Source organism: Corvus kubaryi, unplaced genomic scaffold (assembly GCF_017639235.1).
Source record: "Corvus kubaryi isolate FWS band 111438036 unplaced genomic scaffold, C.kubaryi_AGA036_p1.0 37398, whole genome shotgun sequence".
In the NCBI taxonomy this organism is placed as follows: Eukaryota; Metazoa; Chordata; class Aves; order Passeriformes; family Corvidae; genus Corvus; species Corvus kubaryi.
Genome location: NW_024581137.1, coordinates 16054719 through 16070965, shown reverse-complemented (window position 1 = coordinate 16070965; position 16247 = coordinate 16054719). Strand labels below are relative to the sequence as shown.

Below are 16247 nucleotides of genomic sequence, written 5' to 3'. Positions count from 1 at the left end.
CCTCAAAATCCTCTTTCATCACGTTGTTGTGCAACTGGTATTTCCAGCTATCTGGATTACAGTTTTCAAGTAGTCTTTTTCTGAATATATTTTCTATTTTATTGGCACTCTCTACTGTGTGTCCATTCTACATTGTTCCATTCCTAGTGCTACTTCAAGATCAATTGTTATTTTAATGGAGTATCACAATAACACATGCTACATATTCTTGAGGCTTTAAGTCTGCTTTGTTTCTGGCAAAAGTGAGTTTGAAAGAGGGCAAAGTATCATAATTAAAGAGACTGTATTTTAATTCTTAAGAGAACAACATGGTTTCTTTGATGCTGACATGGTTATTATAACATAATAAAAGAGTGTCTCTTGACTGTGCAATGTTTGACTGGAGTGGAAATGCTTTTCTCAAATTCATTAACTTATTTAGACCAATTGGGACAGATTAATTTTACTTACCTGGGTGTCTATATACTAGCCAGTCAATGTAGGCCCTCATCATAAATCTTTGCAGGGAAATAGTGTTTCTACAACATGATCCATCCCTTCTAAGGCAGACAACTGGATGGCAGAGATAATTGCACTATACAGGTGTGCGTTCCTTTGTGTTGACCGTAAAGTTTGAGGGTGACCAGCTCAGATGCTGAAGTTGGGTGACATGAAGTAAGAGCAGTTGAAAACTTTGCTGATCTTGTGTAACATTAAGAGAAAACTATGAAGCCAGACTGGTTAACACCATTTTGGTCCTCACTTGTGTATGCTTTTGGTGCTGGCAGAGTTCAGAATTCACATGCATATGTTGATTTTACAGACCTACATGATAGGATGCCTGAAGGTCTAAGGAAGTGGGGTCCTGTACTATGATGAGGGACATAGCATTTTGAAAACTTACTTTAAATGTACAAATATATTGTGATATTTTTCAGGGTGGAGATCTAGACTTTAAAATTCAAGAGCACAAAGATTCTGGGAAGATGTTCACTCAAAGACTGGTTCATACAGTTGTTACTCGGAGTCGACTATATGCATGAAAGGTACAGTCATTTGATATGAGAACATTTAGCTTGGGAGGGGAGTGAATGGACTTACTGACTAGTTGGAGGTACTCAAACAGAAATGAAAGTTCTGTTCACCAAACTATTGTAGTTAGTATATGTCAGATACCTCAAGTGTAATTAATTACCTATCCTGCAGGAACATTGTACATTCTATCTTTTAGCAGGACAATGGTAGATGTCTTCCAGCATTAGACACACTTTTTTAAAAGAGCCAAATGGAGTATGGAGCACAGTAGAAATAGTTCAATATTGTTAGAAGAAAATGGATTAAAATGTTAAAACTAAGTCATCTTTTTAAAGGGGAGTCAAGAAGCATGCCCTGCACGTATTTACTGTGAAGCATCCAATAGATAGGCTTGATGGACACCCAGTAAAATTAGTGGAGTTACTTACATGCATTCTTTGAAAAGAGACAGCACTTTTAACAGCACATCAAAGATTAACTTAAAAAATGACTGCAGGTCATCCAGATATGAGGAGATCACACATGATTGGAGGGGTAGTGTATATAGATGGTTGCCTACCTCGTCATCTCCACGAGTGTAGCTCTTGTCTGCAGTGTGATTTGGCAGGCTGACTGCAGTAATGGGAAGATTTCCCTTGTTGCCAGTGCGCTGGACATGTACAGTGCTTGTCTGGTCCCTTTTCTGCATCATCCTTTGCAGAGCTTGGATAAAATTTGTTTGCCTGAATTTTAGGTGAAACCGAGCAGTAGGTAGAGAAGTCACCTGTCATCAAGAACGACCGTTCCTGAGTTGACCTGAAGTTAAGTGTGTGGGATGTGTTTGACCTAAACTAATGGATGCCTAATGAGTTTTTTCAACTGTCAGACTGTGATGGAAAAGGGCAGAGTGAATTGCTGTCCAAGATGCAAGGGCATTTTTGTTCCTAAATGCCAATTTATTTAGGACTTGTACATGACATGCTGCCCTTCCAGTGATGGGAGGACATGAAGAGAACTCTCTTGGGATGCTTTGCCTCTTCAGCATTCACCTCAGACCAAAAGGACAGAGGGAGATGGAAATAAAAATCCTGACATCTTGAACTTCAATTTAACAACTTATCATTAAAAGTTTTGGTACCCTGGAAAGTCCCCTTTTGGAGAAATCCTTTCTTTAACATATGTGTTTAGAAGATGCTTTGTGCAGAATAATGCAGAATAATAATATAAACATTGCATTTGGACTCATGGTCATTGTAGGCCCCTTCCAACTGAACTATTTTATTTTATGCTATGAGTTATTCTTTTTGTCTTTCATTTTCTGTATTTCCTTATGCCTCTTTTATCTCTCGTTTTTCCCATGTGTCCCTCTTTTCTACTCTTCTCTCCATTTTACTTATCTTCTACTTGTTCTCAAACAAATCTTTAAAATCAAATAGGATCCTAAAAATAAACTTAATTTGGTAAATAGGTATATAAAATTTGGTTTCCTGAGAAGTCAGTTAATTCTTCATTTAAAGCAATTTGATTTTCCAAACATCATTTCATTTTCTCCTTTTCAATCATAGCTAATAGTACCTCTCCAGACACTTACAAATAACGTGATGGTTTTAATTTTTATATATTTATTTGTATTTTATGTTTTTTTGTTGTATGTACATTACAAAATTTAACCTTTTTCTTACTAGTATAGAGTCAAACAATAGCTTAAATGGAAAAGGTTAGGCTTAAAAGAGTTTAAAACTACCTGCAGAAATTTGAAATCCTAAAACATAATAACAGCCCTCTGTTTCTGTGTAGAAGAGTCATGCATGATTTCTTCTCTACTGACATGGAAAAAAGCTGTAGTATATGTTTGAATTGTGTTCTAATGCAAAGAAAGCTTATTCCTAGAATTAGAAGCTTGAAGCGTTTACAGCCTGTGAGTTGGTTCTTCCCCAAGCCATTCCTAAGAAATCTCAGCTGCTGTGGACAGGAGTTTTTTTTCCAGAGCATCAAAAATTATGGTTTTAAATATAGACTATTCACTTGTCCTTCTTGCACAACTTTAATTGAACTTCCACTCTTCGTGAAAACTCTTATGCTGGAAACTTGATCTTGATTTCTTTAAAAAATTTGAAACTTGAAAACAAAGTTATCTAGAAATAAACAGATTCAATCCTTATCTGTCTTCGTTATAAACAAAGGGAGAAATAAAAGAAAGACAACACAATTCAGTGGTCTGATCTAGATGGAGGCTTTTAGCATGAAACCATCCTGTAGTCTCTCATAATACACATAGCCCATCACATGTCAGGGCACAAAATTAATCCCACAGCAATCAGACAATGAGGCCACTGATTGATTAACCTCAATTTGAATACAGCTGACCATTATGTTACCCATCATTTTGCTAATCTTTGTGAAGAATTTGTGAACACAGCTTTTTATAAGGTTACTCATTATGCAAACAGCAGATAATACAGGGTTCAGACTTACACAGAACCTCTTACTCCTCTGCAGAGTTCTTCAGATAGAGTAAAGAGAAATTAACTGCACAAGATTTCACAGCAGTAATAACTTCAGCTTCCCTCACCTTCACTTGTGGCTCGTTCTGTTGCAGGCAAAGCTTCATTCAAGGAGTCTGCCCACTGCTCAGGGCTTGTCTTGTTCTTTTATGACTATGAAACAACAAGCAGGTACTCTACAGAACACAGATATGGGTATACTTACAGCCCAGATTTGAAACTGTCCTTAAGTATTAATTTCTACCCAAAATATCCACTCAATAACTGCTTCAGTGTCCATCAAGTGAAGTTTTGCTGGAGCCCAGTTAATTCATGTTGCCTTTATAGGTCTGTTTCGTCCTACAATAAAAAAGTTGCTCTCTTTCTTTAACTGGATTTACAGTGCAGGCTTGATATTATTTTCTTACTAGTATTAAAGTATTCTTTTCAGGTAAGATTTCTGCTGGTACCTTGTTTATCTTCTGACATATCATGGCAGAATGAGTTGCATTGCAGTGAGAGATATCATCATGGAAAACTCAAAAAAATCACCCCAAATATTTCTTTGTCATATTAATCTTACAATTATTGGTAATGCAACTAAAATACATAACATTTTCATCAATATGTTGCAAAATTATATTAGCATTACATTGTAATTCAAACTAATGTGACCCAAGCATCTTTTCATCTCCTTTTCAAATAATATGCTACTGAAAGCTTTCTGGATCGTTTTTATACTTCAAGATACCTGTTATTAAAATAATAGATATTCAGGAAAATTTCAGCTTCAGAAATTCTGTGGTTATGTTTCTATAAAGGAGTACTTTTAAAAGAACATTGAAACCCACCAGTGCTCAGTGTGCAAGAATAAGTTAATGCAGTGAAAGCAAGTTCTTTGAAAGGATCTGTGTGATGAATGTTAAGAGTAGTCCTTATGAATCTAAATTAACACAACAAGATGTCTGTAAAACTCTGTGTTTGTGTGTATATATATATACATATATATACTTATGGAAGAATAATAAATATCACCTCAGTTTAATTTCCTTACTGATATGAGTGTGTGCATATTGCTCACAGAAGTTGTCAAATAGAGAACAAATTATTTATAAACAATACTTTATAAACATGAGTGGAGACATACTGAATAAAACTTCCATTTTTCCCAATGTGCAAACCGTTTTCTAATGAAAGTAAAGGCATTACTTTCAGGACAAAAACTTGAAAGAAAAAGAAGTGAAAAAAATTGCTATAAGAATGTGAAGAACTCTTTTTCTTGACCCATAAAAATAGAAATGTTTCTTTTTCATGCCCAGTCTACGTACATACTGCAATGAATTCTAGTATTATTTTTCATGGTTTTTTCCCCATTTTTGAACTGAGTATATTGAGTTACATATTTTTTTCTCTTTTTGCAAAAAATATTTTCAAATGAATTGTGGACGAAATTGTGTATTTAAATTCTGCTGCAGAATGCGTATTTTCTAATCTTAATATAGAAACTATTTTGGAAATAATTTCACTATGTCAATGCCTAAGACTTTAATAATTCAAATTTGAGATAATACTTGAGGATTGCTCAAAAAAAATTAAAGTTGAGTATTATATTTGTTTTTCCTGCCCACGTCTCAAGAATCTTAGAGCATCAGTTTCTTTCTTTACATGATCTAAATGGCTGAATGACAACTGTATTTGTGTTACCAAATACAGTTTCTGTAGCCAGTATGTACCAAATGCTATTCTAACCTCCTCCTGAGCAGAGCTGATGACTAATCCTATGTGCTGGCAATCATTTCAAAAGTGGAGGAATTCTAGTTTAGGTGAGGTTATAGGGAACAATGCTTTTGGAAGTGTTATTAACAAGAATAAGTTGAGAATATGTTTTGTATACTGCAGAGATACTTTGTTTTCCTAAGGGGCTGCAGAACTACTGTCACACATGTAAGATTTATAGAAATTAAGATGATTCTGTATATCCTTACATGGTGTGTAGCTCATGATGTTTTTTTCAAACTCTGATGGAAAAATAAGTCTGTAAAAGCTCATTGTTCTGTTTCTTTTCATCTTTGTCTTTGTAAAATTCTTTCATCTTCCACACTGTTCCTGTAAAAAATTGAACTACTAGCTTAGGCTATATACATATTTGTCTTTGAAGTAATATTTTTGCTTCAGGAGTCTTCTCTTAGCTTTGAGAAGCTCTTATTGCTGTTTTTCTCATCCCTTATTCTCTTGTGAGGCATCTCGTTCTCCTGGCAGAAAATAAGATGTAATGCTTTTAAGGCGAGTCAGATAGGAAAATTTGCCTTTCTCCCTTCCTCTGCAGCTCATGCTGTGTCTGTATCTGTATTCTTAAGCTGGGATCCCCAGGTACATTTTTATTACCCTGCTTAGGCTCTCACCCTTCATGTGGGTGCCCATGAATGCACCTCTCTGTGTGTATATGAAGCTCCTTAATGCCATCGTCTGTGGATTGTCACTGGCAGAGTTAGATGGTAGCAATGGTGGGCTGGTCTTTCTGAAAAGGGCTGAAGTTAAATACCTAAAATACTTAATATGTGCCTCTGAATGCTTCCAGTTGGATGAGGCTGAATTTCCTTTTCTATTCCAGACGGATACTTCACAGGGATTTGGAAACCAAGAATATATTTTTGAAAGATAATCTTCTTAAAATTGGTGAGATTTCCATACTTTTTAAAGATATATTTATTTTCATGTGATAGAACAGTCCAGCAGACATTTTGTCAATAAGGAGATTTAAAGAAATAGCGTTTTGATTTGTGGTCAAACATTTATTTGACAGTCAGACAGAGGAGAGGCAGTGAAATCTCTAGCTTTGAGGATGCTTCAGGCTTGGCTGGACCTGCACCTGAGCAGCCCCATGTAACTTGCTTTGAGCTAGGGGTTTGAATCAGAAGACCTTGTGAAGCCTCTTCAAACCCAGATTGTTCCGTGATATGTTTTTATTTCGAAGAATTACGGAAAATTGTTTTTCCTCTTTTTTTAAATACTAGCAGAATTTTCTGGACATACAGTCATTTTATCATGTCTAACAATAAACAAAAAAAGTTTATATGAATAGATATATATTTATATTAATAGATTATTGTTTCTACTAATATTTTTAGGAGACTTTGGAGTTTCTTGTCTTTTGATGGGTTCATGTGATCTTGCAACTACTTTTACTGGGACACCATACTACATGAGTCCAGAAGTACTGAAGCACCAGGAATATAATACAAAATCTGACATTTGGTGAGTAGTTAGAATGCTATTTTGGTTGGATTAGGCATTTATCCCCACTAAAACTATTTCAAGGCATTTGAATCAAATGTTGCAATCTGAGGCCTTGCCACTTGTGTTAAGAAGCCTGTAGTTGGCTTTTTTCTAGTCAGTTATCTGAGACTTTAAAGGAGAGTAAAATTCAGATCCAGTCTCTGATGTGATACAGGATGATTGTAGACAAAGTTCAGGTTTTTCTAGGAAGAGGGAAATCTCTTTTTTTCTCGTGTTGAGAGAGATGAGTTGAAAGAAGCAACTTTCTGTGAAACTTTGGGTGGATGAGCAGAGTGATTCTGGCTGAGAAGATAGAAGGACCTTCTCAGGATCTAAATTTAAAAACATGGGCCAATGTTAAAAGCAATAAAGTATTTGGAAATGGAGTTGAAAATGAGAATAACTGCAGTGTTAAAACAGAAACAAAAGGCACTCTCTTTTATGAGGCTCAAAGGTAGAAAGAGAAGTGTCAGTTCTGCATTTAGATGGCACAAATTCTTGAGATCAGGACTTCTGAGGTGATGATTAGAGAATCAGGTCTAGAAGCTGAGATCTGTTGAAAGACTTTAGGAAACTTTTAGGTATGAGGTACTCTTCCAAGCTAAGATGGACAACAATTTTTTTGGATGGGGAAAATATCTGGCTTGTTTGTATGTCTGTCTTAAACATGTCATGTTTTAAGATAATAGCTAAAAGTGTTGAGTTTTTAGATTTTGTCATAGTATTTTATTTAAGGGGCTTTGTTTCTTTTATGAGGTGTTCTGTTGGGTTTTTTTTCCCTGTAGGTGTGTATATCAGAAGATTCATTTTTTATAAATATTCCAAACCAGGGAAGTTCCTTTGTAAAACATTTGGCCACTGGAATATACTTTGATTGCTTGTTAATTTACTCTCAGTTCTGCCTTTTCAAAATATACTTGTGACTGCAGGATATATTTCTGAAAGTGGAGAACAGTCATCTGTATTTTCAGATGGTAGCAACCATTTTTCACAGTTGACATATTCAGTCCAGCCAATGGATATGTCAGGAATCTCATCTCATGGATTTGATGTCAGATTCTCTCTTGTTCATCCGTAGCAAATATCAGTTAATACATGTAGTCAATAAAAATATATTGGGAGAAGATTTCAAAAGATGTCAGAACAAATGAATAGTCAGGGAATCCTGCCTTTTGTGGTCTTCTACTGTGAGAAATAATTTCTTTTATTGCAGTGCAAATAGAAAGTAAAATACGTGTTTAAGTTCTATTTGTGGTTACTAGTGTCAGTCCACATAGGTCATTGAAGTTGTATAGAGTAAACACAAACAGAATTTGGTCCAATATTTTTTATAAATGATGTGTTGATCACCCTTTCAAAATTTACAAAAATGCAGAAAAACGTCCCCCATCCCAAAGTCAGTAGCCACCAGCGTTCTGCTGTACTTTCTGGTTTTTGTAATCTTTCCAAAGCATTACCAAGAGCAATCATCTGAGGGTGAAACTGCCTTCAGTAGGAGCTTCTTGGCCCTCACTGTAGGGGCACTAAGGAGGAGGTGTGCCCTGACTCAGTAGTTCCCCAGCCCACAAACCCTTTCTTTTTTTGAGCCAGGAAACTCTTTTCATCAGGACTCATATGTTTGATTGATACTCTCATCATTTAATCTTTTGCTCTTTTAATGGTGATTCTATTTGGTTTTTTTTTTACTGTCCCCATTTAACAGGGGCCAAAACACAAGAGGACCCTGAGCATACAGGGGAGCCCGCCCTGGAGGCTCCAGGTGAGATTAAGTCCTTGGGCCACTATGCAGGAAGTTCAGTTGCTCATGAAGAATCAAAGACTCATAGAATGGTTGGGGTTGGAAGGGCCCTTAAAGATCATCTTGTTCCAACCCCCCTGCCATGGGCAGGGACACCTTCCTCTAGATGAGATTGCTCAAAGCCCCATCCAGCATGGCCTTGAACTCTCTCTCAATTTGAAGCTGTTACCCCTTGTCCTATGATTACATGCCTTTGTAAAAAGTCCTTCTCTGGCCCTCCTGCAGTCCCCCCTTATGTACTGGAAGGTGCTGTAAGGTCTCCCTGGAGCCTTCTCTTCTCCAGGCTGAACAGACCCAACTCTCTCAGCCTGTCTTCATGGAAGGGGTGTTCCAGCCTTCAGATCATCTTTGTGTACCTCTTCTGGACTTGCTTCAACAGCTCTGCATCCTTCTCATCTTGAGGGCCCAGATTTCGATGCAGTATTCCATATGAGCTCTTAGAAGAGTAGAGTAGAAGGAAGAATCTCCTTCCTCAGCCTGCTGGACACACTGCTTCTGATGCAGCCCAGATGTGGTTGGGCTGTCAGCACACGTTGCCAAGTCATGTCGACCTTTTCATCAAGCAACATCCCCCACGTCCTTCTCCTCGGGCCTGCTTTCAATCCATTCTCTGCCCAGTCTGCATGTGTGACCTAAGTGCAGGACATTGCAATTTGCCTTGTACTCCATAAGGTTGGCATGGGCCCACCTCTCAAGTCTGCCAAGGTCCCTCTGAATGACAGCCCTTCCTGCCAGCACGTGGACCATACCACACAGCTTGCTGTCAGCAAACTTGCTGAGGACATGCTCAGTCCCTCTGTCCATGTTGCTGACAGAGATGTTAAACAGCACTGTTTGTTGATCCCTGAGGAATTTCAAGGAGTTGCCCAAGTCTTTTATATGTAGCTGAAGTGACATTCTCTCTTCAGACTTGTCCTTCTGATCTCTAGCAGGACTCAAAAATTCACACACAAAAATTCAGACTTACAAGTGTTCCCATGTTAAATATAAGATAATGTAAAATATCTTCTGGAAAAGACAGTTAGTGCTATCTCACCTTGTTATCATGGTCCTCTCACTGTTCAGTCCGGTTCATTGGAAAGACCTTAATTTATGCTGCATTATGGATGTGCTCTAAAGAGACATTGTGCTTTTCAGGTTCACTGAAATGTTCTGCAACTGGCTTTTCAAAACTGGCTTGAATATTCACAGTGCTGCAGCTGGTGCAAGAAGTATGGTCCTTTACAGCTCAAGGTCAATAGGTGGGAAAACGCTTCGTGTTTTACAGTTCTTCCCTATGGAAGTTCTGCAGCTGGGCTCAGAGAAGTGGCAGCATTTCTGTTTCCTTCAGTTGAAATGTCAGGGCTGGAGTTCTTTGCTATTGCACGCTTTATGTCAAATCTAAATCCACAGGACGCAAATTAAAACTAGCTCACGTGTTTTCCTCAGCATCCCTGAGCCTGGATGGCCGGGCCATGAGTTCACCACTGCTTCTTCCCATCAGTGCTTCCCCCTATGGATCTGGCAGACAGAGAAGAGTCAGAGCAGTGCTGGCAGCCAAGCTGAGACAGAGAGAGCCCGAGAGGCCAGGGCAGGTCAGGGATCAGTCAGTGATGTGTGTGTGCAATTGGGGCTCACTGGGAGCCCAGCACAGCGTGAGCCCGAGGCGCTGCTGTGCTGCTGTCCTGGTGTCCCTTCCTGCCCTTACACACTCCCTGGTGAGACTGGTGTTGTTCCCCTGCCTCCAGAGCTATGGCACTGCCTTCATGTGTCAAGAAAACTGAAGGAAATAGTTATGAGCAATAACATTTCTCTCTTCTTTTCAAAGATATGAGCATATAAGGTAAACTTCATCCAGGAACTTTTCAATGGATTTGTGCATATTATATGTTATAAATCATCTCAGAAACAAAACTTATAACAGAAATAATAGTTGAAAACCAATTTTTTTTCCCATTAGAGACTTAACAAATTCTTTGTAAGAGAGATATAAATAACTTTCTTTCTGTCTTTCAGAGACAAAGCAATGTCCCAATCACGTGTAAATTCATTGTACTGTCTTCCATCAAGTACTGTCAGATTTTGACAGATGATTTGTCTGTTGTGTTTGGGTAAATTGGGTTACCCACACCACAGATCTTGATGCTTTCATTTTATTGTGCTTGCTTGTCTGTGCTTTTCCCCCACTTTGTCTTTTTCTTTAATATTAACAATCAAAAACTGGAGCAATGTTGAGGCTGAGGGGCTGGGGCTGGGGGAGAGAGCAGCAGGGAGTTCTCGTTGAATAGCTGAGGAAATTAAATTCAGAGACATATTCCTCACAGACTCTGAAGCCAACAAATTGTAAAGACCTTCTGATAAGATCAGATTAAGAGATATAAACCATGAAGGTATATGCATTTACATTATCTGACTTTTGGAGTTGAATTTAAAGCTAGCTTGGCTCTTACAACCTTTGAAGAGCTGTAACATTTTTTACAAAAGATCAGAAGGTGTTAAAACGATGACAATGTTTATGTAAGCAACACCAAAAACCTCCGGGTGGTTTCTCCTAAGAAGGAAAAGTTAGGGGACTGTCAGTTGAGACTGGGGAGAACACACTGAAGCCTGTCCGGATGCTCCATTTTATGATGTAATTGAGTGTATGTAGCTTCAACGTGAACTGGTCATGCCACAATTCTGCTGAAATTATCTGCTGTTTGGGAACTTTGTCAAACCTATTCATGGATATAGGGAGTTGTCAAACCAAATGTGCTGGCTGGATGGCTTAATGACCATTTTAGAATTTTATAACGTTGGCACTTATGCAGGCTAAGATTATAAAAGTAATTAAATTGTATGTTTGGATCGTGTGCAGATTGCTTATGGGAATTGGGAAGCAATTTCCTCCTGCTCCTTACAAGGTGCTTAGACCAGAAACTTAGAAACATAACTGAGAAAAGCAGTTTTGGGCCAAAAGCTTGTCAGTTACTTCCTTGGGTGTTTGCAGCCCAGCAGCTCTCTTGGGAAGAAATAGCCTTGCTCCGGCACCTGGGGCAGCATTTCCCATCTTAGGAGATATTTATTTAATTTCAAAGATTTAGATCCTGCAGAAAAAAACCTTATTCTTTTTCCCTCATTTTTATTAACTTTTTTTCCTATTTTTTTCTTTCATGGGACAGATGGGATCTTCCCTGGGTAATCGGTTCACAGCCCTGGCTGCAGCAGAACGCCCTGGGCATTCTTTTCATCTTTCTCCACCTCAGGTGTAGTCAGAGTACTAAACTAAATGAATAAATCAGCTTCCCTGATGTGTCAAATCCTGTGTTCCTAATGTCTCATTAAACAATTTCTAGCTGCCAGAATCAAGCAGCTTCCAAAACAGATTGATTCTGCAAAAAGGAGTTATAGTACAGTCTGTCAGGTTGGGATTTTTCTTCTTTTTTCTTCTCTCTGGTTGATTTCTGTTTTTATTTGATGCTTTCAGATGCTGTGTGTGTAGGGGGTTTTTGTTGTTCTTTTTGCTTTAGGTATTTTCTCATGTAGTAATTATCTTGTTTCAGAGTTTGAACATACATCATAAATACAGATAATCATGTGTGTTAGCGTTTATTGATTTTGAAAGTTTGCAAGCTGTTTGACAGTTATAATCTTTAAAAAACCTAGGCAATTATGTATTTACCTCAGTAGTTGTTCTTTAGCTGGCTCTTAGCAAAAATGCTCTGCTAATGGTTTTCACATACTTGCTTGAAAGTACCAGTGAGTGGAGCCCCCCACTGACTCTCTCTCTTCTTATTTGCATCGTATGTAGAGCCTGGGTTTCAGCTTTAAAATTATTTGCTCTTGTTCTTTTATTTCCAGATGGACCAAAACAATTCGTCTTTTTTAACCAAAATGAATAATTGAAACTTCATTCATTATTTGCTTTCAAAGATGTTTATACCCCTTTCCTGAAAGCCATTCACCCACACATATTTCATATCATTATGCTTTATTTTCTTACTTCTTCTGGAATCACAGATTAAATTGTAAATACCACAGTCAAATATAAAGATATTTAAACTGGTTACTTAGATGAGCCTCGACCTGTATCTGGCTCTCACCAGCATTTTCTATGACCTTGATCAAGTCAATCATTGATCAAGTCAGACCACTGGCTGGAGAAAAAAACCGAACATCCTCCAAAGCCTGCAAAACTCAACTCCCCTATTTTTAAAAAATCATTTGTCAGACAGAACTCAACTGAAGTGCAAACTGTTATGAATAGTCATTATGTAAAATTATTATGAGAGTGTTTATTTTAAAATGTTCAACTTGGTGACCTTTTATGATGGCCATTAGGACCGGTGACTAAGGTGATGGTAAACCAGAGAGCCTTTTGAAATTGTTTGCAGTCACTCCTCCTGGTTTTTAAGGGTTTTAAAATAACACTGGTCCTTAGGTACGTGTCCAGACCTACATGTTCAGATTTCTTCTTTTCTTCTCCAAATAAAATTTTGGGGAAATCTAGTTTTATACGTTGCAATATGATAATGATACTCTCATCTGAATTTTCAAATTTCTTTGAGTACAAATTCATTTCATAATCTATTTTGAGTATGTAGCCAAGTTAGTGAAATCACACTGGAAGGCATTTCTGTTCTTCGAAAGTGGCATTATTTAATTTGAAATTGAATTTTAGCCTCAGTTTGGTGTCAGAAATTAATTTGCAGAACAAATGTAACCAGACCTATGTCTAAACACTGCTAAACTGTTTTCTCAGCCAGTCACTAATTAAAATTTTTATTCCTCATTTGATGAGTAATCATTTAAAGTAGTTAGGATAATTGGATTTTACTTTATTTTTAAATATATATATATGATTATATATATTTATATACAGAATACAAATTTGTGCCTGTACTTATGAAAATAGAATGATGATTTATCCTGTTTATAAATTTGTGATCTGAATAAAAATATTTTAGGTGAAAAGGACACCACAATAATGAAATATCCTTCTCAGAAGAAAAGGGCATACAATTGAGGTTTTACTTACTGTAATGTCACTATGCATGTGACTTTCAAAGATACTATGTATAGTATTCCTATTTGTTCATTCTTCAAGGTCTCTGGGATACATTTTGTATGAGATGGGCTGTATGAACTATGCATTTACTGGACAGAATTTTTTATCTGTTGTGTTAAAAATTGTGGAAGGTGAAACACCTTCTCTTCCTGATAGATATACAAGCAAACTGAATGCTGTGCTATGCAGGTATGTTATTTTCTTGTTTAGTAGGTTTTAGTAAGTTTGAACAATTGCTTAATAACTCCTTTTGGTTTTTAATGTTTCAGCATGTTAAGTAAGAATCCTTCATTGAGACCAGCAGCATCAGAGATCCTAAAATCCCCTTATATTGATGAACAACTCAAGGTATGTAAGAAAAAGCAGTAGCAGTAGTACACTTGCCATTTGAGAACGTATTTTGCAAAGGCAAAATGGAGGCAGGGAAAACATGTTGAGGAAAAAACAATTTGATAGCTGTTCATGGGAACATTAATCTAAGGGACTTTCAGAACTGTGGTACAAATATGACTGAGGAATGAAGCCCTCATCACTTGACATGCTGAATGTATCCGCTCTTAAGTGTTATGAGCAATAAGAAAAACAGACATTTATGCATAACAAATGTAGATCACTTGGGCCTGCATGTATATATCTCTAAACTGTTCTGGTTAGTCATAGTTTTAGTGAAAACCATTGTCTTTTGCTCTTTTTGCCCAGGCTTCAGTGCCTGTATTATTCTGCTTTCTAAGAAGGGGGGGAAGGAAACGGCTCGGGCAGTTTTTATATTAGGATGGTATTGGGTAATAGCTGAAGATTCTGGATAATTTTATCATCAAGTCTTGATACCCCTTCTGTTTTACTTCCTTGCAGAAAATACAGTACAAGTTCACAAATGTGACTGTGAAAGACAAGGCACTTAACTGGCGGAAAGAAACTGCTCCCATTTTTGGTGCTATGTAAGTATTTTTAACAGTTTTATGGGCAGTAGTATATGAAATTACAGTGTTGCCAAATAATGTCATTTACACTTGTGTCAATCTCATAGTGCTTTATATTCAGACAAACCTATTCCCCAGAAATACAAAAGAGCAGCCATATTAGAGAGATGCATAATTAAGATTTAGGGAGTAAAAAAGATTTGCTGATGAAATTTTTTTATTATGTGACTGTGTAAATTGCACATGCATGTGCAGTATATGTTTATGTTAATTCAGTGTACAAATCATGACCTTTGTCTTTAAATTTTGGAGGCTTAAGCTGTCATTTTAGTTAGGTCATCATCATTTATAGTGCTGCTGTTTCTGTACCTACTAAAAATTGAATGTGAAAGCTATGTTTCCTAAATGACACCAAACTAAAAGCATATACACTTAAACTTGTACACTTAAACTGATATTCATCTAATACCTCTGTAGGATACTGTTATTTTTATCTTGTAACTACAGTGAGAAATCAAGAGTAGTGGTGTTTCTTGACTCTTACATCAGCAGTGTCTTCACACATGAGCTCTCTCTTAGGCACTAAATATATATTAAATTAATTAATTGCATTAAATTACAATGCTGCAATGTTTAAAGCAAATTCCAGCATGGACATTTTAACTTTGCCTTTGTAAATTAGCTCTGCAGTTTCATGGGCAACTCGCCCTCCCCTTTGCTCCCCATCCCTGACTTTTCTGTACAGGTTTTGTTCTGTTAGGAGCTAGCAAGCACAAAACCAGAAGTTTGTGATCCTGTGAGGAAGCAATGAGCATCCCTGTTTCTTGATTCCTCTAAATAAATAGCTCTCTGAAATTTGTTCTGAGTTATTAGGTAACAGCAATAAAGATTAAAACAATCCAGAACTGGCAGTGCCTTTGAGGCAATAGGACTTTTACCTTTGTGTTTTGTGACCTCTGCTCTCATACACGACCCACAGTTTTGCAGCTGTGATCACTTTGCAGATGCTGCCAATTCTGCTGCTTGCAAGCATCCCTTCAGGAGAGGTCACCACCTTCAGCTTTTCCAAACAAAGTGTAGTTTGCTGTCAGTGGTAGGAAGAAAGCAGAGTACAGACAGTTGAATTCTGCATAGCAAAGTCTTTTGTACACAATTTTATCCAATTTAACTGCTGGTGGTGTATCTGTAGGCTCTCATCTGTGCAAATTGTGTTTTGGGTTTCTACTTGTCATTTCTGTCCTTGGTGTCCCTTGTTGACAGATGAGTCTCTGTCTTTTTGTGAGACCAAAGTTTTCCATTTTGGTATGAATAGGTACCTTTAGTATAAATACTTTGTTGAACTTTGCAAGCCTGGATGTAAAATGAAACAATATATATATATATTCAAGTTAATTCAGTTAACTTTGAGAGGATTCCTTCCTTTTCAAATTAAATAGTTAACTACAGAGATGCTCCTTAGAGATATACTGTAATAGTTTTGGGGCACTGAAATCTTTTCCAGATACTATGCCAACTCTATCTGAATTATATTCAGTATTTTATGCTTGTTGAAACACAGAGTATGAGAATCTCCAAGAAGATTTTAATTCTTGCCTTTATCTTGTGGGCACAAGATTTCAGATCTATATGTGCCAAAACCAGTGCATCTGCTTTAGGGAAGCAGTATTGTTACCTGCAGAATATATATCCAGACTTCAAATATCCCCATGCTTCTAGAACAGACTGATAAAACCACTTTGTATTTTTTGTAA

General features: G+C 37.2%; 1 protein-coding gene across 1 annotated transcript in view; it reads left to right on the top strand.

The window, feature by feature from the left end:
• The window catches only part of NEK11 (NIMA related kinase 11), an 82778-nt gene that overhangs the window by 20815 nt on the left and 45716 nt on the right, over positions 1–16247 (top strand). Inside the window, 7 exon segments of the mRNA XM_042044119.1 lie at positions 918–976; positions 978–1025; positions 6088–6152; positions 6605–6731; positions 13616–13765; positions 13846–13924; positions 14429–14514. Of these exon segments, the coding sequence (XP_041900053.1) occupies positions 918–976; positions 978–1025; positions 6088–6152; positions 6605–6731; positions 13616–13765; positions 13846–13924; positions 14429–14514 (614 nt within the window).